The sequence below is a fragment of the Balearica regulorum genome, chromosome 5 (genome assembly GCF_011004875.1).
Source record: "Balearica regulorum gibbericeps isolate bBalReg1 chromosome 5, bBalReg1.pri, whole genome shotgun sequence".
Lineage (NCBI taxonomy): Eukaryota > Metazoa > Chordata > Aves > Gruiformes > Gruidae > Balearica > Balearica regulorum.
In genome coordinates this window covers 3,991,801-4,011,513 of record NC_046188.1, presented here as the reverse complement: position 1 = coordinate 4,011,513, position 19,713 = coordinate 3,991,801, and the positions used below count along the sequence as shown (strand labels likewise).

The 19,713-nt window shown below is 48.9% G+C and overlaps 1 protein-coding gene and 1 long non-coding RNA gene across 5 annotated transcripts in view; one reads left to right on the top strand and one right to left on the bottom strand.

Moving 5' to 3' along the window:
- Positions 1-350: 350 nt before the first annotated feature.
- On the bottom strand, positions 351-5,849 carry LOC142601884 (uncharacterized). 2 transcript variants are annotated; one of them, XR_012835465.1, is made up of 3 exons: positions 5,790-5,849; positions 987-1,097; positions 351-860 (listed from the first exon to the last, which is right to left on the bottom strand). It is a non-coding gene; the product is annotated as an uncharacterized LOC142601884 (long non-coding RNA). The 2 variants fall into 2 exon arrangements; XR_012835466.1 differs by having other exon boundaries at positions 351-634.
- A 9,592-nt stretch (positions 5,850-15,441) lies between these two features.
- Positions 15,442-19,713, top strand: part of DDHD1 (DDHD domain containing 1) — a 64,619-nt gene continuing 60,347 nt past the window's right edge. For all 3 annotated transcript variants that reach the window (XM_075753214.1, XM_075753215.1, XM_075753213.1), the window contains exon 1: positions 15,442-16,280. In XM_075753214.1, the coding sequence (XP_075609329.1) occupies positions 15,554-16,280 (727 nt within the window). In that variant the 5' untranslated portion in view covers positions 15,442-15,553. The remainder of the gene's footprint in view (positions 16,281-19,713) is intronic.

Genomic DNA, 19,713 nt, shown 5'->3' with positions numbered 1-19,713 from the left:
GTACCGTATGAAGGAATGTCTCAGCATCTGTGGCACTTGGATTAGGAGGCTTTGCGTTGCCAAGCAGAGCCGAAGCCGGCTCCTCACATCTTTGATTAGATCAGCCTCAATCTGATTAACATTGCCTAATAAGAAAATTTCTATCTACAGTCATTGATCTTCAAGAAATGCCATATGATACAATTTTTGCACTGAAAGTAAGCTATATGTTTTTTGCAGAGCAAGGATTCAGGCACGATTCCAATTCCTCAGGACTGCTATGTATTTCTCATTATCATATGCTGCAGATGATGTCTTTAGGACATTGATTATCTTAGGAAGAAAACATCCCACAAAAAGAAGGGTTCTAATTGCTTATATATTTCTTTTCTTTCATTTAAACAGTCAGATTCCTGCAGAGAACAAAGGTACATCTGAAAAGATATATTGATTTTGCATGTGAGGCTCAGATCAGTGCCCATTTGTTGTAATTAGACCTACTACTAAAATTTCTACATGGATTTCTAAAGGCACTCACTGTTTTATTTCCTGGTGGTGTTTCACAGAAGCTACATGACATGAAAAAATCAGCATTTTGCCAACAGTGATGAAGGGCTGTCTTTCCATGAGCAGTTCTCTCCACCGGTGGGCAAATCTGGAAGTGAAAATGTGGAGATGGGATGGGAAAAAAAGCAGTGTCTCATCATCGCAGGATAAGTTTGAAAAGACTGCTTTTAATGGTGCTTGTAAGGAGCCACAGGGGACAGGAAGTTTAAATCTCTGATCCCTCCATCATGTCCTTTTGGACGACGTCGGATGCACGGTCACTGCAGATGGGTTCCAAATGCTTGGGATGGTCTTACTGCAGAAAAACTAGCAAACTCCGGGATGGGGGGGGCGGGGAGAGAAAAAAAAATACTCCTAAGCCGGTTATTTAAACACTTGGCAGTTTTTTATCAAGCAGTATTTATCTAACACAGAAACGTAGCCAGCTTAGCTGTACTTACACATGTCTGAACTTGCTTTTTTGCAGAGCATGGACACAGTTGTGCCTTCCCTGAGCTGGTTGAAAGGTCTGTGCATTCATCTCCTCACTCCCCAGCATTAATGTTCTTCTCCTGCCAAGAGAGAAGGATGGATCAGAAGCGGGGCTGCAGGAGACACAAGCCCTTTCCCTCAGCCCTTTCCTGTAGTGCTGTTTTCATCATGGAGATTTTTCCCCATTCCTTCTGTAAGAGGGGTCCTAAAGGCAGATGCAAGAGAGGGAACATCTGTTATTTGTGCAAAGTTCGCACTGCCAGAAGATTTGGAGAGCAGCTAGATACCTTCTGATCTGGATTCACGTCCAGAATCTGCAAAAGCCCCATGTGCCCTCCCACAAACCATTCAATCATGCAAAGCCTCGCTTTACTCTCTGCCAGCATCATGTTAAAATACTTCCTTTTCCCTGATTTTTCAGTTTCTCCTTAGAGCTTGCACATTTTAGGGAGCAAACATGGCTGCACCTCTCTCTGTGGCACCACACCCAGCACAGTGGTGCTCCATTTTGGTTAAGGCTTTTAAATAATTCATAATCATATTTATTAAGAGCTATTAAAGCCTCCTGGACAAGCTAGATAGGTTCCAACTTGACCAGACATTGATAGTCAGCTATGTCATTGCTAAAAGGGAGGAAAGCATGATTCGAAATAAATGAGCGTCATCAAATTGTGCTACAAAAGCCATTTTGGCACCCAGAGAACGGTTGACCAAGCAACACTTCACCTGCCAGTCTGAAATCAACCCAGTAGGAAGTTTGAATTCCCCAAATCTGCTACCTAGATTCATCTTTCTAGATACACTAAGGTAGTCTGATGGGTTGCTGTGGGGTTAAGGAAGGAGCAGGCTCTATTGGGGATGCTCTTCATCATCTGTGCTGCTCCACGGCATGAAGAGGTTTGTTTTCATGGTGGCCATATCTGCTCTTTGCATTGCCTTGTCCTGCCATCCCCTGGCACTGAGGACCAGCTTGGTGCCTGCTGGATCCCAGAGGAGCCTCCCCTCCTCCTGGGCTCCCTTATCTCATCTCGCAGGAGCAGAGGTGGTGAGAGGACTGGGTGCGTGGTGGGAGGCAACCCTTCTTCCAGCAGTTCCGTGCCTCCAGGTCATGGTCAGGGGGACGGCCGCAAAGGGTCTGCTCCAACTTTGGCAGCACAGCTGGAGGAAAATCCAGAGCTAAGTTGGGGTGAAGAGGGGAGAAAAGACCCTATGTCATCCTCAGGGTGGAGAGGGCAGCTGCTAGAAGTGCCTGAGGTACCAACATTTGAGTAAAATCAATAAACCAAGAGGGGCTGGTCCTGAAGCATGTGGAAGCTCCCAGAAAGGCTCCTGCTGCCTTGACTGAATCAAACCCTTAGAGAAGCTCAGTAATGAATTCACATCAAGAGTCCTTCCACTCGAGCACTGTCAACTATATATCGACTATAACAGGCACCAGCCTCCAGAGGTGAAAACAAGGAGCTTCTCCTGGCTGCTCCAAGCAAAGCGTTTTCAAGCTGACCTAACAGAGTGAACCCGTGAAGGGGGCGAGAGCTTCTTGTCAGAGGAAGAAGGCACCACCAAAAACATGAGCAGCAGCCTACACCAGTGGGAGCTGAACTGTGTGTGGGGAGAGTTCTGTTCATGCTGAGCACAGACACAGAGCTGGGTATTGTTCGCCAGCACGTCCATGAGCTGAAGCATCCACAAGCCACATAAAGAGAAAAAGCTGGATGCAAGAGAAAGGGAGGCAGCGTGGCCGTAAGGGAAAGTCACAAGGCAGTTTTTGTCTAAGCATAGCGTTGCTGTTAATTTAGATGGAACAAATGAGCTTGAGCAGACCACAAAAATGAGGAAAAACTACTTGGCGAAGGCTTTTTGCACCAGTGATTGCCATGAAGTGACTGATAAAGGAGGAGGGATAGCATGTTTCCAGTACCTGTATTTGCGTGTACAGCTGCACCCAAAACTGTGGCCATAAGCCCGCTGCTGGGACAACACAGCTCAGAGGTTTTTTGCAATTCTTGGCCAAAAAGCATGTGGTGAAGGTGCTCAGACTCTTCCCAAAGCATGGATGTTTAATGACCTGAGCCACAAGGGAAAAAAGTGACCTAATTTTTTGATCCAGGTGAAGCGATCATGTGAGACTTAACCAAATCCTACAAAAATCAGGTTGTCAGAGTTAGCCTATATTGTAGGCATTCAGTCTGCCATGTGATCCATGTTCTTGGCCCCACAATGGCACAGAGGCTCCACAAAAAAAAAGCCCAGGTCCCTGACTTTCCCCAGGCAGTACAAGCAATAGGCTCTTGCTTTCTTTTTACAAAAGGATAGGATGAATGCAAGGTAAAATAGAGAGAAAAGATGAATAAAAATAGAAATCACTGCCTGATTTCAACTGTCATTTGTGATTTGGCTGCTGGGGAAACAGACACTTTCCCCCTCTTACCAGCATCCCTGAAACATGACACATTTTTGCTAGCTTTGGCTCTTTTCCTTGGATATTGCTTTTCCAGCATCAGAAACAGTTACAACAGTCACAACAGTTGCAAAATGCCAATTCTGGGCTGGCTGTGCTGGGCCTTAGGAAAGGAAAGAAGGAAAGCATATGCGATTGATGGAGAAGTTAAAAAAAACCACCTTGCAAGAAGAGTCACAAGAGGGGAAGTTGTGTCTCTCATTTTGAGCAATGTTCAGGGCATAGTAAAAGGCAGCAGAAATGTCACTTTTTCTGGGCTCCTCTTGCTGGGGTCTGTCTCAGATAGAAGGCAATGAAAGGACCAATGCTGGCACCTTGATACTTGCCAGGGGCCCAAGACTTCATTGATATGGAAGCCACAATGATAAAGCCTACTCAATGGCACCCACATACCTCCCCTCAGAAATGTTCTTATCTCCATTTTCTTAAGGACCTGAACAGAAAGTGAGGGACAAATAGACCCTCTGCTTGGAGTTTTATCTGCCCAGAGAGGTTTAATTGCAGCATATTCACTTTGCCTGATTGCACTTTACCCTCCCAAGTCATGATCTGCAATGTTGGCCACCCACTCAGGCCAGGAGGGGTGAGAATACAGAACATGGTTCTGATTTGACTTGCCTCCATCAAAAACTGCTGACTTAAAATCACTGTAAAAAGAGAAGAAGGCACGGGATATTACTGTCTGAATATGGATGTTCACATCATTAAAGCTGTCATTACTTGTGCTGTTCAGCAAGCCAATTGCAGTGCTGACGCCAGCTCTGGGTATGTGACTCTATTACCAGAATCTCCCTTATGAAGTACAAATCCCATGTAATATCCAAGTGATAAAGTACTTTCAGATCAGGATGTGAAATCAGACGCTGTGGGAGTGACACAAAACATTTGCTCCTCCCTCGCCCACCTAAAATGCCATACCTGTACTGAGCCAATTTGAGAGGGCAAGTACCTGTTTTCCAGTGCAAGTACCTGTTTGGGGAACAGGGCAAGGATCCTTAAAGACATGGCTGTTTTGCAGATCCACCCATTACAGCTTGCTTTACAAACATGGTGCACATGACTATAAGCTTCTAACTCACATAGTTCACCTGGGGTGAGAGCGCTACAGTGACCTGGGACTTAAATAGCCAATAAGCCTTTTCCTAGGAAGTCTTGGGAAAGCCAGAATGCTCTGGAAAGGGATATGATTCAACCTACTGAAGAAGGGAAAACATTCTGAAAGTTTTCGGTTACTGCATCTAAGCCAGCCCAGGGACAGACCCACAGGTCAGGAGCAGGAGGAATCCCATCCCTCGAGCAGCCTCACAGTGTCCCCATCCACCCCAGAGGTGCTGGAAATGCTCTTATATATCACTATGCATTAAATAAATGGGAATTTTCGGGGTGGTAGGTTGGTGTAAAAGTACGCAAATCATTGGGAAGCAAAAGGTGTATTTCACAGTTAGGTGGTTGTCTACCTCTGCAAAGAAACAGGGAGGAAATTTCTTCATGTGGCCTTTTCAACAATCTGAGTCCTTGGAAGATTTCCACCACAGTCAGATTTCCTACCAGAGTCAGATTTTCTACCACAGGAAGATTTTCCACATCAGATGCTTGTTCTTTCTTTTCTTTTTTTTTTTTTTTTCCCTGATCCCCCTGCACCATATGAGTACAGACTGTCTCATTTCAGCCCATAAGACAGCAGCGATCTTGGATAATGTGAAGACGAAATAAGTTTAGCTGGAAAAAGCTCACGCTCCGAGGTCTCTCTCCTGACTTTCCTTGCCAGCTCCTTTACTACTTGCTGTAACAGTACTTCCACCATAAATAGAAAGGAGATCTCCTGCCTGCACCACTGGCCCGGGCTGTAGGAACAGTTGGCCTTCAGTCCCTCTCAGGCTTGCAAAAGTTCAATCCATCTGCCAGACATGACATAAAAAAGGAGACCTTTTAACTGTACATCAGAGAAGTGAATAAATCTGGCAACGGAGGCAGAACAAAGTAGTCGGAATATTCAGCCAAGAGAAAAACCGGAGTGTCCTGAGGCCCATAGGAATTGGAGGCTTTTGACGAAAGGGCTTCCACGTAAAGAATAAAATGCAATATATTTATAGCTCAAAGCTGGTCCTAGCTGTCACCTGACCAACAGACAGCCCCAGCCAGATGACAGCGCAGTGTCCTTGCACGCTGCCATAGCAGCTTTCCACAACCCTCCTGCACATTTTCACACATACAGCCACGGGCGGCACAGATCCCATTTTACCTACTAAAACAGGAGTCTTAAGGACATTCCCTCAGGGCAATATGAATTGTCAGATGATCCAAGGTCACTCACCTAGTATCAGGTGTCATCTCACCAATTCATAGCATTTGCATCTCTGCAGATACGTGCAGGCTTAAAGGTATTCTCAACCAGACCCTATTTTAGTAAGATATTTAAGACATTACCTGACTTTACATGAGCATTTCCATTACTGCTCTTGTGTTGAAGTGTGTACCTCAGTACTTCCATCAAGGATGCAATGATGAGTGTTGTTACTATACTTTCCCAGAACAGCCTGTACTGCGAGGACTAGGTAATATATTTTGTGTGTCTTATGATTCATCGTGCGTAACAGTTATCTCTAGTTTGAGCCAGAAGTATATCCAGTGGATTGTGATCAATTGTCAATAAACACTTTGGAGAGGAAAGGATGAACCACAGAGAGTGGGTGAATTTTCAGCCCCGCCGAAAATCAATGGCAATACTCACATGGGTCTCAGTAAAGCCAGGATTTCACACACGATCACGCTGACAGTGACCTCAAAACCACTTTTAGTGCCAAGTGTTCCCAAGGTCCTGCAACTCCAGCAAAGCTTTCGGGTGTTACTACGAGGCAAAACATTTGTGTGGAACCCTCCCGACGTCATCACTCTGGTAGAGAGGGCTTTAAAATCCCTTCATTCCCCATCCGACCCCGCTCCCAGGACCCTTAGCTATGAGCCCACACCCCTACAAAACCCTGGCCCTTTGTGCCAACCCTCTCCCAAGTGAGAGTGAGTATTTTTGGTTTGTTCCCTTACAATCCCTATGTGCAGGAGTTTTTCACGACTTGTAACCACCTCTTTTTCTTGGCTTTTTTGCCACTCACCAGACAGGGCTTTTTTGTGCAGGATAAAGGGTTTTTTTTCTTTTCCTTGTGGCGCTTCCAGCTCGTGCCGCGTGTATTGTATCCATCTGCAAGGTGTGTGGGAGAGACAGTGGCCTCCTACTCTTTACTTCAGCGTCTACAGAAAGGAATCAGGTTTCCATTTTCCCAAAGGTCTGTGATGGTTTCTTCTGGAAGGTCTTTGTGGTTCATCTCTTGGGTTAGTGGTTGGCACAGTATGAATACAGAGCCCTTGTTTTCAACCTTGGTCTGGTCAAGTCCACAGTCAACACTTAGCAGGGTTATACAACACTCCCTGCCCCTCTCCTCCCCACCAAAAAAAATAATAATAATAAAAAATATATATCTGTGTCAACTTTATTGTTCTTGGATCTGCAAAACTCATTTGCCTCCCATGTGCCCACACTCATAGGAACTCATCAGGAAGAAAAAAACAAAACAACAAAACAGCCATGGGAAAAAAAATGTTTACTCTCAGATTATATTTTAATGGCTTTGGGTAAATGAAAGACCTGGAGAAAGTGGAACTTCAGGCACCTTCTGCATCCTGTTAGAACTAGGGGAAAAAACACCACAAAAACTACCTTTTCTACATTATTTTCATCCATGGTGCTCACCATCTCTATCAGGGGAAAAAAAATAATCGATGATAGTGACCCCTCTAATACTGGGAACTGCCCCAATCCCAGAGCCAAGAGACATGTGACAAAACTCTCTTGGAATAGTACTCTGGAAGGAAGGGAAATATCTTAGAAATGAGATGGCATCGTTTACAGGACAGCATGTACACAGAGCAGCTGTTGGTATCCCTGGAGATGGGCTACATCAGTTCTTGGTGAGGAGAAGTACCTGGGTTTGGAGGACTATCTCTGGTGCAGGACGTGCATCTGGGTTGCAGTCACATTTATGGGAGAGGACTTTTATCAACCTCTATGAGTGCACGTGTGCACACACACACAGAGAACATTATTTCAGTAAGTGAGGCTACCTTGTGAATTGTTTTTAACACTCAGCAGAAGAACACAGAAGGGATCTTGGCTAGAAGACTGAATGCAGCCCCTCCATTTGATGCTTTTATGTCTTTCACATCTTTGCCCCCTTTTTTACCAGGGGGATAAGTGCAGGGTCAGGATTTTTTTTAGAGAAAGAACATGCAATAATTCCTGTCCAACATCTCTTTGACAATATTAGTTTGCGTGATAACAGACAGACTCACCATCGGAAACTCTTCCCTTAGTACCATCAACCCTACTTTGTCTTGTTGAACAAGTTACCCCGTTCTCATTCCCTCCTGCAAGAAGGGTAAAATCCATGTCCCTGGAGATCCAGAAAGAGATGAGGAGGAGCAAGCAGGAGATGTGTCGGCCGAGCCCGCACCAGCAGCATGGCTCCAGTTCAGCCTTTCCTCTGCAAGCACCGCCAGCAATCCACCGGTGATGGCTTTCTGCCAGTCTCACCGACACATAGGTGAACACATCACATTAGGACTTCGCCAGATCAAAGTCTGAAAGGGTAAATATTTCTGCCAGGAATTGTGACTTTGCTTTCTTCCTTTGTTTGCCCTGGAACAAAGGGAAAAGAAGAAGAAGAAAAAAAAAAAGGGTGGGGGAAGCCTGTAAATTTAACAATACTGCATTGAGAGACACAGTATCTGATATCACAGAAATGACCCTCTCTTTGCCCCCTAATTCTTGTCTTTCAGAGCTAGAGGGATATTCTTCTGCTGCTTGCAGCAGGGGTAAAAGGATGTGGAGCTGTGGCTTTGGAAGAACATTTCAAATCTAGTGAAAGGCACTTTTGACCTTGGCATAAAAGCTGTACCAAAAGTGTTGGTGTTCAAGGAAAAGAAAAACATAAACAAACAGACAAGCCTCCCATGTCTGACAGCAGGGTAAAACTCTTACAAGGGTGATTTTTAACCCAGTTGACCAACATTCCTTCTAAAAGAGCCAGAGAGTTAATGTTCCCTGTACAGAAAATACCGCGTTGTAAGCAAAGATTTTTTGGACCCCTGCTTAATTTGATGAACAATATTTTAGTGGAGTGCAATTACTAGTACTCTCAGTGTATCCAAATATATTTGGATAGCTGTGAAACTGAAAAAGCAGAAGTGTTTGATAAATATTTTCTGCCTCTATTTGGGACAAAGTTGAATGCCACTTCCATATTATATAATGATGATGAAACGCTTCCTATTCAAGCAACTTGAAAAAGAATATCAAACAGCACAACTAACGTTTTAAAAGCAGCACATCTAGAGGACTTGCATGTCGGCATCTTAAGAGCTGGTTCTTCAGATGACTGTTCTCACATAAGGTGGGAATGTGAGAGTTTAGAAACGGTCCAGGAGACCATTTCTAAGAAGAAAAACAGTGTTGTGCCAATATTTGAAAGGTGTGACTGAGATAAGCCTGTGTAATTTCAGGGTAGCTAGTCCAACATCGCTCCTGACCTAGGTATAATGTAAGTGGTTTGTATCAGTTAATAAGGAGGTGGAGAGTGGGGATGTAATGAAAGGGCAATCAGCAGTTTTCATGGGAAATGGTTCCTGTCAAAGAACAAATTTCATCTTGTTCTTTAATAAAATCACGGGTACGATTGATAGCAGTAACAGTGTTGACTCAGTGCTACATCCAGATTTGAGAAAAAAAATAAACAAAATCAATATCAGTGTATAATAAATGGTTTTAAAATAGCTAATGGAAATCTAATCCCTGGTTTTGGCTGGGATAGAGTTAATTTTATTCCTAGCAGCAGGTATAGTGCTGTGCTTTGGATTTGGGATGAGAATAATGTTGATAACACACTGATATTTTGGGTGTTGCTGGGTGATGTTTACACCAAGTCAAGGACTTTTCTGCTCCTCATGCCACCCCACCAGCAAGTGGGCTGGGGGTGCACAAGGAGCTGGGAGGGGACACGGCCAGGACAGCTGACCCCAACAGACCAAAGGGATATTCCATACCATGTGACGTCATGCTCCATATATGACGTGGGGGAAGTTGGACAGGTGTTAGACCACAGCTCAGGAACTGGCTGGGCATCAGTGTCTGCAGGTGGTGGGTGGTTGTGCTGGGTATCACTTGTTTTGTGTATTCTTTTATCATTATTATTGTTGTTATTGTTGTTTTCTTCCTTTTCTGTCATATTGGGCTGTCTGTATCTGCGCCCATGAGTTTTACTTTTTTTCCCCCCAATTCTCTCCCCCATCCCACTGAGGGGGGGAGTGAGCGAACGGCTGTGTGGTTGTTTTGGCTGCTTGCCAGGTTAAACCACGACAATCTTAAAATGGCTTTGTTATAAAGGATTCATCAATGAATAAAGACTGTTTCTAATGGACTCTTGCAAGGATCTGTGCGTGTACTATTCATTGTATTTTATTTAGGATCCACAATAAAATACAAGATGATTGCATCATTTGTGAACTGTGAGAGAGAGTTTCAAAACTGACTACACTATTTAAAATTGCACTAATGGGAGTAGCTTGTCTTGCAAACAAAGACTGCTAGGATGAGGATAATTAGGAGAACTTGGTAAAATGAGTTTAGTTAAAGGAAGTCTTAGGACAGGCAAGTGCAAAGGTCTACACTTAAAAGCAAATATCCAGCACAGTGCAGGGTCATATAGACATAATCTCTAAATTCAGAAAAGCCTCTTGGTTAGTCCATGCCCTGGAAAGCAGCCGAATGTACTGTGGAAAACTGTACTTCAGGGACAGCTGCAGTGAGCTAACTCCAGTGCAATGCTGCGGCCACTGGAGCTAACAGCAGCCTTGGGCAGATGAGTAGGATAAATAGGAGGCATTGATGGGTTTCATTGAATCCCAGACTGGTTTGGGTGGGAAGGGACCTCAAAGCCCATCCAGTCCCAACCCCCTGCCATGGGCAGGGACACCCTCCACTAGCCCAGGTTGCCCAAAGCCCCATCCAACCTGGCCTTGAACACTGCCAGGGAGCCAGGGGCAGCCACAGCTTCTCTGGGCAACCTCTGCCAGGGCCTCAGCACCCTCACAGGGAAGGATTTCTGCCTCACATCCCATCTCCATCTCCCCTCCTGAAGCTTCAGGCCATTCCCCTTGGCCTGTCACTCCCTGCCCTTGTCACCAGCCCCTCTCCAGCTTTCCTGGAGCCCCTTCAGGGACTGGAAGGGCCTCAAAGGTCTCCCCGCAGCCTTCTCTTCTCCAGGCTGAACAAGCCCAACTCTCTCAGCCTGTCTCCACAGCAGAGGTGCTCCAGCCCTCGGATCATCTCCGTGGCCTCCTCTGGACTCTCTCCACCAGCTCCATGTCCTTCTTGTCCTGGGGACCCCCGAGCTGGATGCAGTACTGCAGGGGAGTCTCATGAGTTTAATTTTTTGGTGAAGTTGCTGCAGAAATTCAGAGTCTATTTCTTGCGTGCACATTTTTTTTTTAAGTAATGTTTGAAGCTGGAAGATATTCAGAGATAATTTGCAGTGCATTATACTTTCATTTACACACATACTCCCTACCTTCATGGCACCTCTTTATCTCTTGGACAAAGGGAGGTCCTTGGGAGCTCCTCATGGTACCTCCCTATCTCCTTTCCAGGAAATTCCCAACTGCAAAAAGGAGACATGAATACATATATGGCTATGGAAGTCTTCTGTGAAGGTGTCATGAGAGAAGGATCACAGCATCCTCTGCTCTTTGTCTGTACAGAAATTCACTATATAAATATAAATGACATTTCAAAATAAAGGTAACTTTGCTTCAAAACTTCCGCATAGACACTTCTATTCTTCCACATTTATTTCATTGTAAGGAAACTTTCCTCCTCTGATGGTAAATGAAGTTTATACATTTGGTCTTATTTTTTCCTGTATTTTCCCTGTAACTCTGTGGTGATGGAACTTGAGTCCTGTGTCATGCCAGAAACTTTCAAGCTACTGCACACCTGTGAGCTCAGAGCTGCTAACAGTAAAAAGAGGAAAATATTCCTTTTTTGAGCTCAAATGAGAGAGGTCTGGGCTCTCAACCTCATTCCTACCAGCCCACCCCAGCAAAGACCTTCCTAACAAAATCAAAGTGAAAGCCATCGGGACTCCTTCAGGAGGGGCTCCAGGCTTTGGAGTTGCTTCCATTTTACCTTTAATAAATCAGTTTTCAGGCCATGTGTCTCCATAGGTCTCCAAGACGGCTGTAATGAAGAACAGTCACACTGCAACTCTCCATGCTGTGGTTCAGCTTGATGATGATGAACCACTAGCGCTCCATCTCCCCGCCTATTGTCTACAGAGAGACTGTGCACAAGCATGTAGTGTCTGCATACAGACAGCAGACATATACCCCCAGAAACACATATCAAGAAATAAATTGTCTGAAAGAATATATAAAAAAGGTAAAAGAACATTTAAAGTGTCTCTTGTCCATTTGGGCAGTCTTTCCTTGATCTCCGACGAGGAGAAAAAGGGGGGGAGAATTTGAGTAGGATGACATGAAGAAGGGTGAAACACACTTGTTGAATGAGAAAAGATGGTGAAATCCCCCTTGCTTTGATGGAAATGAGGATAAAAAGTGAGAAATCTACAATCTGTGGCTTCAAAACAACCTACAAGGTAAGTAACATTCCCTTTTTCTTCCCCGCTGTGGACAAAAATCTGGGACAGGCTTCACGGAGAGACTACCTCATGGAGTTCATTAGAAATGCAAAAGATAAGTTAAACAAACAGATCATGTCCCTGTTGCTAGAGCGATGTGGTCAAACACCCCAGCGCAGCCTCCTCCACTGACTTTGTGCTTGTACCTCGTTTATCTCCTCTCTTCCTCCCTTTGAAAAGGTAGGACAAGCATGCACAGAGCTCCTGCGGTGAGGGCTGGTGAACGCTAACACAGTTCTTGGAGCTTTTAGGGTTGAAAAGCGTTGCCGACGCATTCGAGGATCCGTGTGCAGTCTTTCGGCATGACTTTAATGACTCGGAGCAACAATGCACCAGCAGTGAACATTTTTAAAAGCTTCACCTACCCTTCCAGCCCGAACTTAATCTGGCTTCTCTCTCGTGTTTTAATACACTCCATTAACTGGATTCCATGGCTGAAAGCGGACGTAGGAGGTAGAGCACAAACCTATTTTTGGACACACAATGCCATGCGATACACAGAAGTCCCCTTGTTGCTGGAGACTGTAAGATGGAGAGAAGCAGAATGTGTAGGAGACGGGGGAATCGGGGAGCACATGCACTGTACCCTGGTTTTTTGGTATTTTTCCCACAGCTGACAGCAGTACTGTGAGAGGGGTTTTGCTGTAAATCAAGGAGAATGACATGCAGAGACATTTAGGGGTGGGGGCACACAAATGTATATGACACTCAACCAACTACTTTCCTTCCTGCATTTTGACTGTACACACACACAAGCTGCCTCTTTTAGGTGGGGTAAAACCCAGCCACCCACCGCGGGCCAGCACAGGCGGTTGGGTGTTTGGAGTAATCCACATGCAGAGGCGACATCCAGTTGTCCTCCCTTTCCCTGTTCTTACCTTAGGAAAAAGTCTGTGAGTGTGAGTGCGTGTGTATGAAGTTGGGTTGGGGGTACAGTCTGCGCACAGCCACATCCCCCTGTCAGGATACAGGGTGTATACGGCTGGAGAATGCAGACCAGCGCCCTGACCTGTGTCACACGGCTGTGATGTGTACACGAGTAAGGCAGCAGGGACGTTGTACACACAGATGTGACAATTGCGGAGGTATCAGCTCCCTCGCCCTTTGAGGTGTAACTGAGATAGGAGTATCACTTGCATACCCTCTCACTGCCTCCTCCCTCCTGGCAATGTTGCGAAAAGGGGGGGATGTCTCATAAACAGGTGACCCCACCCCAGTAAGCTGGGGTGTGTTTCTGGGAGCCTCTCTCTTTCCCATATGCACAACAACCCTCAACCCTTGAGAAAGGATGGGGGGTGGAACTGGCACTGCACAGGTGATCCATCACTGCCCCTCGCTCGGCTGTAGGTGTGTGTTGGTTCCTGGAGTTGCCTCACACAGGTGTAAAACCTGGGCACCCTCCCTCATCCTTTTTCCTGCTACAGGCTGCCAGGTGTTTTATCACACAGATACGCATCTCATCACCTCCTCCTGTTGATTACGAGGTGTGTGTTGGGGATGGAGGCGGGTGTTTCTCTCTCACACACGCAAACAAGCACAGGTGAGCCCCTCTAATTTTGGGGGGCATAGCAAACATTTGGAGGAGTGGGGTATCTCTCACACAAGGGTGACTCCAGGTTGTTGTCCCCCCGTTAGTTTTCAGAGCATGTGTTTGGGGTAGCACACACCCCTACACGACCGAGAAATGCATGGCTGAAGGGAGAAGGGGTGTCACAACACAAGCAGAGGTCAAACCTGACCACCTCTTGCTGCCAGGCTGGGGGATGTTTAGCTAGGGGTGGACATCTCATGCATGGTGTCACCCTGCGCACGATTGTCAACCCTTAGCCCGTGGGGTTTCCTTGGTGTGGTTCCCTGTCACACTCTGGTAGTTGGAGGGTGTCACACCCCCAGCACACATGGAGATGAACAGGTTACCCCCCAGTTAGGTGTTGGGGGGTGTGCTAAGGGGTCCACTTTGTCCCCACACATGAACTTCCTGGCACACTGCAGGGTGTTGGCCCCAGTTGTCTCTCTTGCATATGTGGTGTGTGTTGGGCCTGACACCCACACTTACAGGCCAAACCTCAGTTACCCCCCAGCAGGTTGTAGGGAGCGGCACACACACACACGGACCAAGACCAACATTCCCACAAGGCAGCAGGATGGGTGCTGGGGGTGTCAGCTACCCCCACAAGGCAGCAGGACGGGTGCTGGGGTGTCTGACACACAAACACCAATCCCCCGCGGGGCTGCAGGTCGTGTGTTCTCTCACACACACATACACAAGCGTGCAAGATGTGTTTAAGAGCATCTGTCACCCACACGGGGCTGCAGTTTGTGTCTTGGGGATGTTGGTGACACTCACAGAGGCTTGTTTTAGGAGCACCTGCCGTGCACCGAGACGTGGTTTGCCTTTCTGGGGTGCCCATCACTCACACGTTGGGCTGCAGGGTGTGTGTCAGGGTGTCTCACCCACCTGAGGCTGCAGGTTGTGCTTTGGGGTGTCTCACACACGCCAGGCCTCAGGTAGTGCTTTAGTGCAGCTGTCTGCGTGTCGGGGTGCCTCACCCACGTGGAGGCCATCACTCGTGCCCGTGAGGCAGCACGCTGTGTTTTAGGGGTCTCACGCACACCAGTTGTAGTTCAAGGTGTTTGTCACACACACACAGAGCCAGGGCTGTGTTTGAGGGTGCCTCACACACACACACACACACACACACACACACACACAGAGCCAGGGCTGTGCTCGAGGGCACCTCGCACATCCAGATAGGGTGCAGGCTGCGTGTGAGGTTGTCTCACACACGGAGTTGGGGCTGTAGGCTGCATGTGAGGGTGTGTCACACACCAACGGGGCTGTAGGCTGTGTTTGAGGGTGTCTCACACATGGGATTGGGGCCGTAGGCTGCACGCGAGGGTGTCTCACACACGGAGTTGGAGCTGCAGGCTGTGTGTGAAGCTGCCTCACACACCGACGGGGCTGTGGGCTGTGTTTGCGGGTGCCACACACACACACACACACACACACACACACTCTCTCTCTCTCTCTCTCTCTCTCTCTCTCTCTCTCTCTCTCTCTCTCACACTCTCACACTCTCACACTCTCACACTCACACACACCCAGCTCCACCGCCCGTGTCTGAGGACGCGCCCCCCCCTCACCATCCCGCGTGCCCGCAGGCCGCGTGCCGCCGCCCCGCCCCCGGCCGCGTCGCGTCGCGCGTGACGATGCGGCGCCGCCCCCGCCCGGACGGAGCCGCCGGCGGCTGCGGCAGCCGCGGGCCGGGCGTGAGCGGGGCGGTGCGGGGGCGGGCGAGGTGAGGCGGCACCGCCGGGCCGGGCGCGCTGCGGCATGGATTACCCTGAGCGCAGCTCGCCGCAGGACGCCTGGGACCTGCCGGGCGAAGCTAGCGGCTACGGCGGTGGCGGCTGCTACGAGCGGCCGGCCCTCGGTGAGGAGGAAGCGGCGGCTGAGGAGGCGGAGAGCCGTGGCGTGCAGTATCCCCTCGCCCGCCCGCCCCGCCGTCCCCCCCAGCAGCGCCCCGGGCCGTTGCTCCGCGCCGCGCTCTCCACCTCTTCCTCCGAGGGGGAACCGGAGACGGCGGCGGTCGCCCTGCCGCGGGAGCCCAGCCTGAGCGACGAGGCCGGCGGCGGTGATTTCGATTCGGCCGAGTCCGGCGCCTCGCTGCGCTACTCCACGGGCACGGGCGGCGAGGGCAGCGAGGGCGAGGGAGCGGGGCTGGCGAGCAGCGAGAGCGGCGGCAGCGGCGGCTTCTCCCTGGCGGCGGCCGCGCTGCCCGAGAGGAGGCGGCCGGGCGGCGGCCGGCCCCGCTATGAGGTGGTGCGGGAGCTGGGCGCCGAGGAGGTGCGCTGGTTCTACCGGGAGGACCGAAAAACCTGGAAGCCCTTTATCGGTTACGACTCGCTGCGGATCGAGCTGGCCTACCGCGCTCTCGGACCCGGCGGCCCGGCCGAGCTGCGGGAAGGCGAGGCGGTGGCGGTGGAGCCGGTGTGCGTGCGGAGCGGGCTCTACGAGGTGGACGTGGCCAGCGCGGAGAGCTACCCCGTCTACTGGAACCGTGAGTGCTGCCGTCCCTCCGGCGGGGACGTGTAGGGGGGTCCCCTTCCCCTCCCCCGGGAACCGGGGGGTCCCGGTGTCCTCGCACCGAGACCGTGGGGGGCCTTGGGGGGTGGTTGGGTTGCCTCTTGCTTCCCGCTGTCCCCAAAAAGGGACGCTGGGCATCCCGGTGCACACAGAGACCCTCAGCTGGGTCCCCCCCGGCCCTTCCTGGGGACACCGGGTAGCCATTCCTGCCTTTCCAGTGTACCCCCATAGGTAAATGGGGGTCTGAGCACTCCCCATCATGCCAACCTGCCCAAGGGGACTGGGCACCGCTTGCTGCCCCTGTGCACCTGGGGATAGGAGATACAGGACAAAACGTTCTCCAGGGAGAGGCGACCCTGGGCACCCATCTCACACACACATACCTGAGCGAGGAAGGACTGGGAATTCCCCTTGCGAGTCTCAGACATGGGGGGGGGATGGCAACACTGGGCATCCCACCCTCCCAAGCACACCCATAAGAGCAGCGTTGTGGGCATCCCTCAGCACTTCAGAGAGGGGACACCGGACCCCCCAACAGACCCAAAGGATGAGAGGCACTGGGTAACCCTCATACCCCCCCACCCCCCATGCAGGGTCATGGGGAAAGGATGTACTGGGCACCTCTTAGTCTACTTCCAGCTGAAAAGGGAACTGGGCATCTTTCCTTCTCCTGCCCCCCCCCCCCCCCCCCCCGGAGAAAAGAGGCAACCTGGACATTCACACTCGGGTATGCAGAGACACAGGAAAGGGAGGTCTGGGCATCTTCTCATTTCTCAGCATGTGCAGAAGAAAGTGGGAGGAAAAGTGTCTGAGAACCTTCTTGCTTACGCTTCCCACTTGCTAAACAAACAGCGAGGGAGGGTGGAGATTTGCCTCCAGCTCTCCCCCCTCCCCTCAGTATGCACACCCTTTCTTCAGAAAGAGCAGGGTAGAAACAGCGATTGTTTCTCCGCTGCCTCCCCGCCACATGCACGCTTCTGATCCTTCTTCTTTAGTGAGGAACGATGGAAGAGAGGACTGAGAGCTGGCTTCCCTTCTGCTAGCCTTGTCTTATCTGCTAAGAAAATGATGATGATGTGCTTCCTCTTCCCTTCCCCATCACCTGTCCACTGGGAGGGGGCATGAAATGGGACTTCTCCTCCTTTCTATTGAAGGGAATGCAACAGGCAGAGTCCTTACTTTGTACCCTTCCAATAGAGGGGAATTTGCTTCACCCTCTCAACTTCAAAATGAGATGGTGATGCACCCCCTCTCCTGCTCTCCCCTTGCATTCATGTGTCCTTTGCTGGAGAAGAAGGGACTTTGGGGAGCAGAGATGAAAGAAGAGCAGGGTCTTGCTGGGCAAGTGGGCACATGCTCTCCTGGAGCAGACAAGCCATGCAACTGCTCACCCTCCATCCCCGAGGACTTGCTTTCAAGCTGCATTCTTTCAAGAGCAAGGGAAATGTTGTGGAGCAGGGTGAGAGACGCAGAGGGGCCAAGTGATTGACACCGTCCTGGCGTGGACTGGAGAGAGGGGCAGGTCTCCTCTGTATATTTGTGAGACTCAGGGAGTCACAGAGCAGCAGCAGAACTGTTTCAGAGCAGCAAATCTGAAAACTAGGGCTTCTGATTGTTTCCCCTTCTCTCTCGGCATGTTTACAGGAGGGAGATCCACGAAAGACAATACCGGTTGGTACAATTCACTTGTGGTGTGACAATTTGCCTTTCAAATCATTGCCCCAGCAGACAGACACTGAGCTTGAGTAGTGAGCAGAGGTCTTGGTCCACGTGTGTTTTGAGTTAGAGGAACCTGGACACAGCTCCTTGAGCGGAAGGTGGAGGTGGTTCTCCCTGTCACCACCCTGAAGCCCCTGCTGTTGGTACTTGATGCATCTGCCACGTGGTTACTGGAAAGAGATGATGCAGGTCATCCAAGGGATGAGGAAACTGCTGCTATCCCCTTTGTAACTGTGCCACAGGGAGAGAGGGAAGCGAGTGAGCGGAGCTGTCAGGTGAGGCAGGATTTCTCCCTGTAATGGGAACGTGAGGCTGTGCTCATCAGCAGCTTAAAGGTTTAATTTCTTGACCCTGTGCCTTTTCCATTTGGGAAGCTGATTCAGTCTCATTAAGCCTGAGGAGCAGATGTTTCAAATGACAACGTACGCTGTGCAGAGACAATTTCTGATGCTTGGAAGGAGAGATTCCCAGAGGTTAGCACCAGAAGCGGTGCTAGGCAGGGGAGAAATAAACTCGTGGTCCTGAGAAGACTAATGCCAGAGATGTTTTCTAGTCCTCAGAAAGCTGATTAAGGAGAGTGCTCAAGTCTTTTCTTATTAGCATGTCCACTCCTTCACAAGACTAAGATAAACTTTTGGTGTTTCAAAGGTCTGTTGGTGTCTTCTGGTCTAACTCGTCCTTCCCTTGCACATTTCCTTGCCTCCGTTCCCTGTGTACATGAGCACTCTTCCTTTCTCCCGTTGTTTCCTCCCAACTGCTGTGTCTAGACCTGAGGAAACAGCAAGGTCAGATCCCAAGGATTCAGTCTCATCTGTGCTTTTGAAGGCCTTGGTGTAGCCGTTATTCCCAAACTATTCCTGTTTGATAGTGTGCGTGTAACTTTGGATCCAAAGGGTAGCCGGTGGTGGCAAACCAGATCTCAGAGTAGCGAAGCCCTTGAGTAAGGGAAAAGAATCTCCCTCTCTGATCGCACAAGCATGAAGTATAATGAGTACAACTGACTTAAGATATGATGAAGTCCACGTTAAAGAGTACAGAAACTACTGTCTGGTTTTGCTGATTCACATTTTTGGCTCAGAGCAAAGGTCAGAAGCTTTTATCTTTGTTGTTCTTGCCCGTTTTGTTGGTTTTTTCATGTATGAGCCGTACTTCAGGCAAGGCTGCTATCTCACAGCTACAATACTGAGCATGCTGACAGTTCTTCAGCTATCGTGGCATCTTAATGACAGGGAAATGTTGATTATAGCTTGGCGTGTGCTGAAATATTTTTTTCACTCCACATCTTCAGGCATCTTAAGCTCATCACAGGATTCGTTTGTAACATCAGGAATAACAGACTGAGTTACAATTTGAGCAGATTAATTACTGAGAATTTTATCCTTACCTTGTGACCTCTGGGATTTATTTAATTAGTACTGTAGAACCAGCAGAGACAGCGCAAGAGAACTAAAATTATTAGTGTAGGCTTCCAGATGAGTGAGTAGCTTGGAGTCGGGCTGCTTCTTGTCTTCTGTGGACATAACAACAAGTGATATTTTATACAAGGGTCTTCTGTTTGAATCTTCTTAGATTATCCAGCCCTTTTCTGTCCTCCCAGTTGAAGAGGGCTGCTTTACACCCATTCTTCTATAGAGTTACTCAGTCTAGTTTTCAAAGTCCTGGGTGAATCTGTTAAATCCACAGCCTGG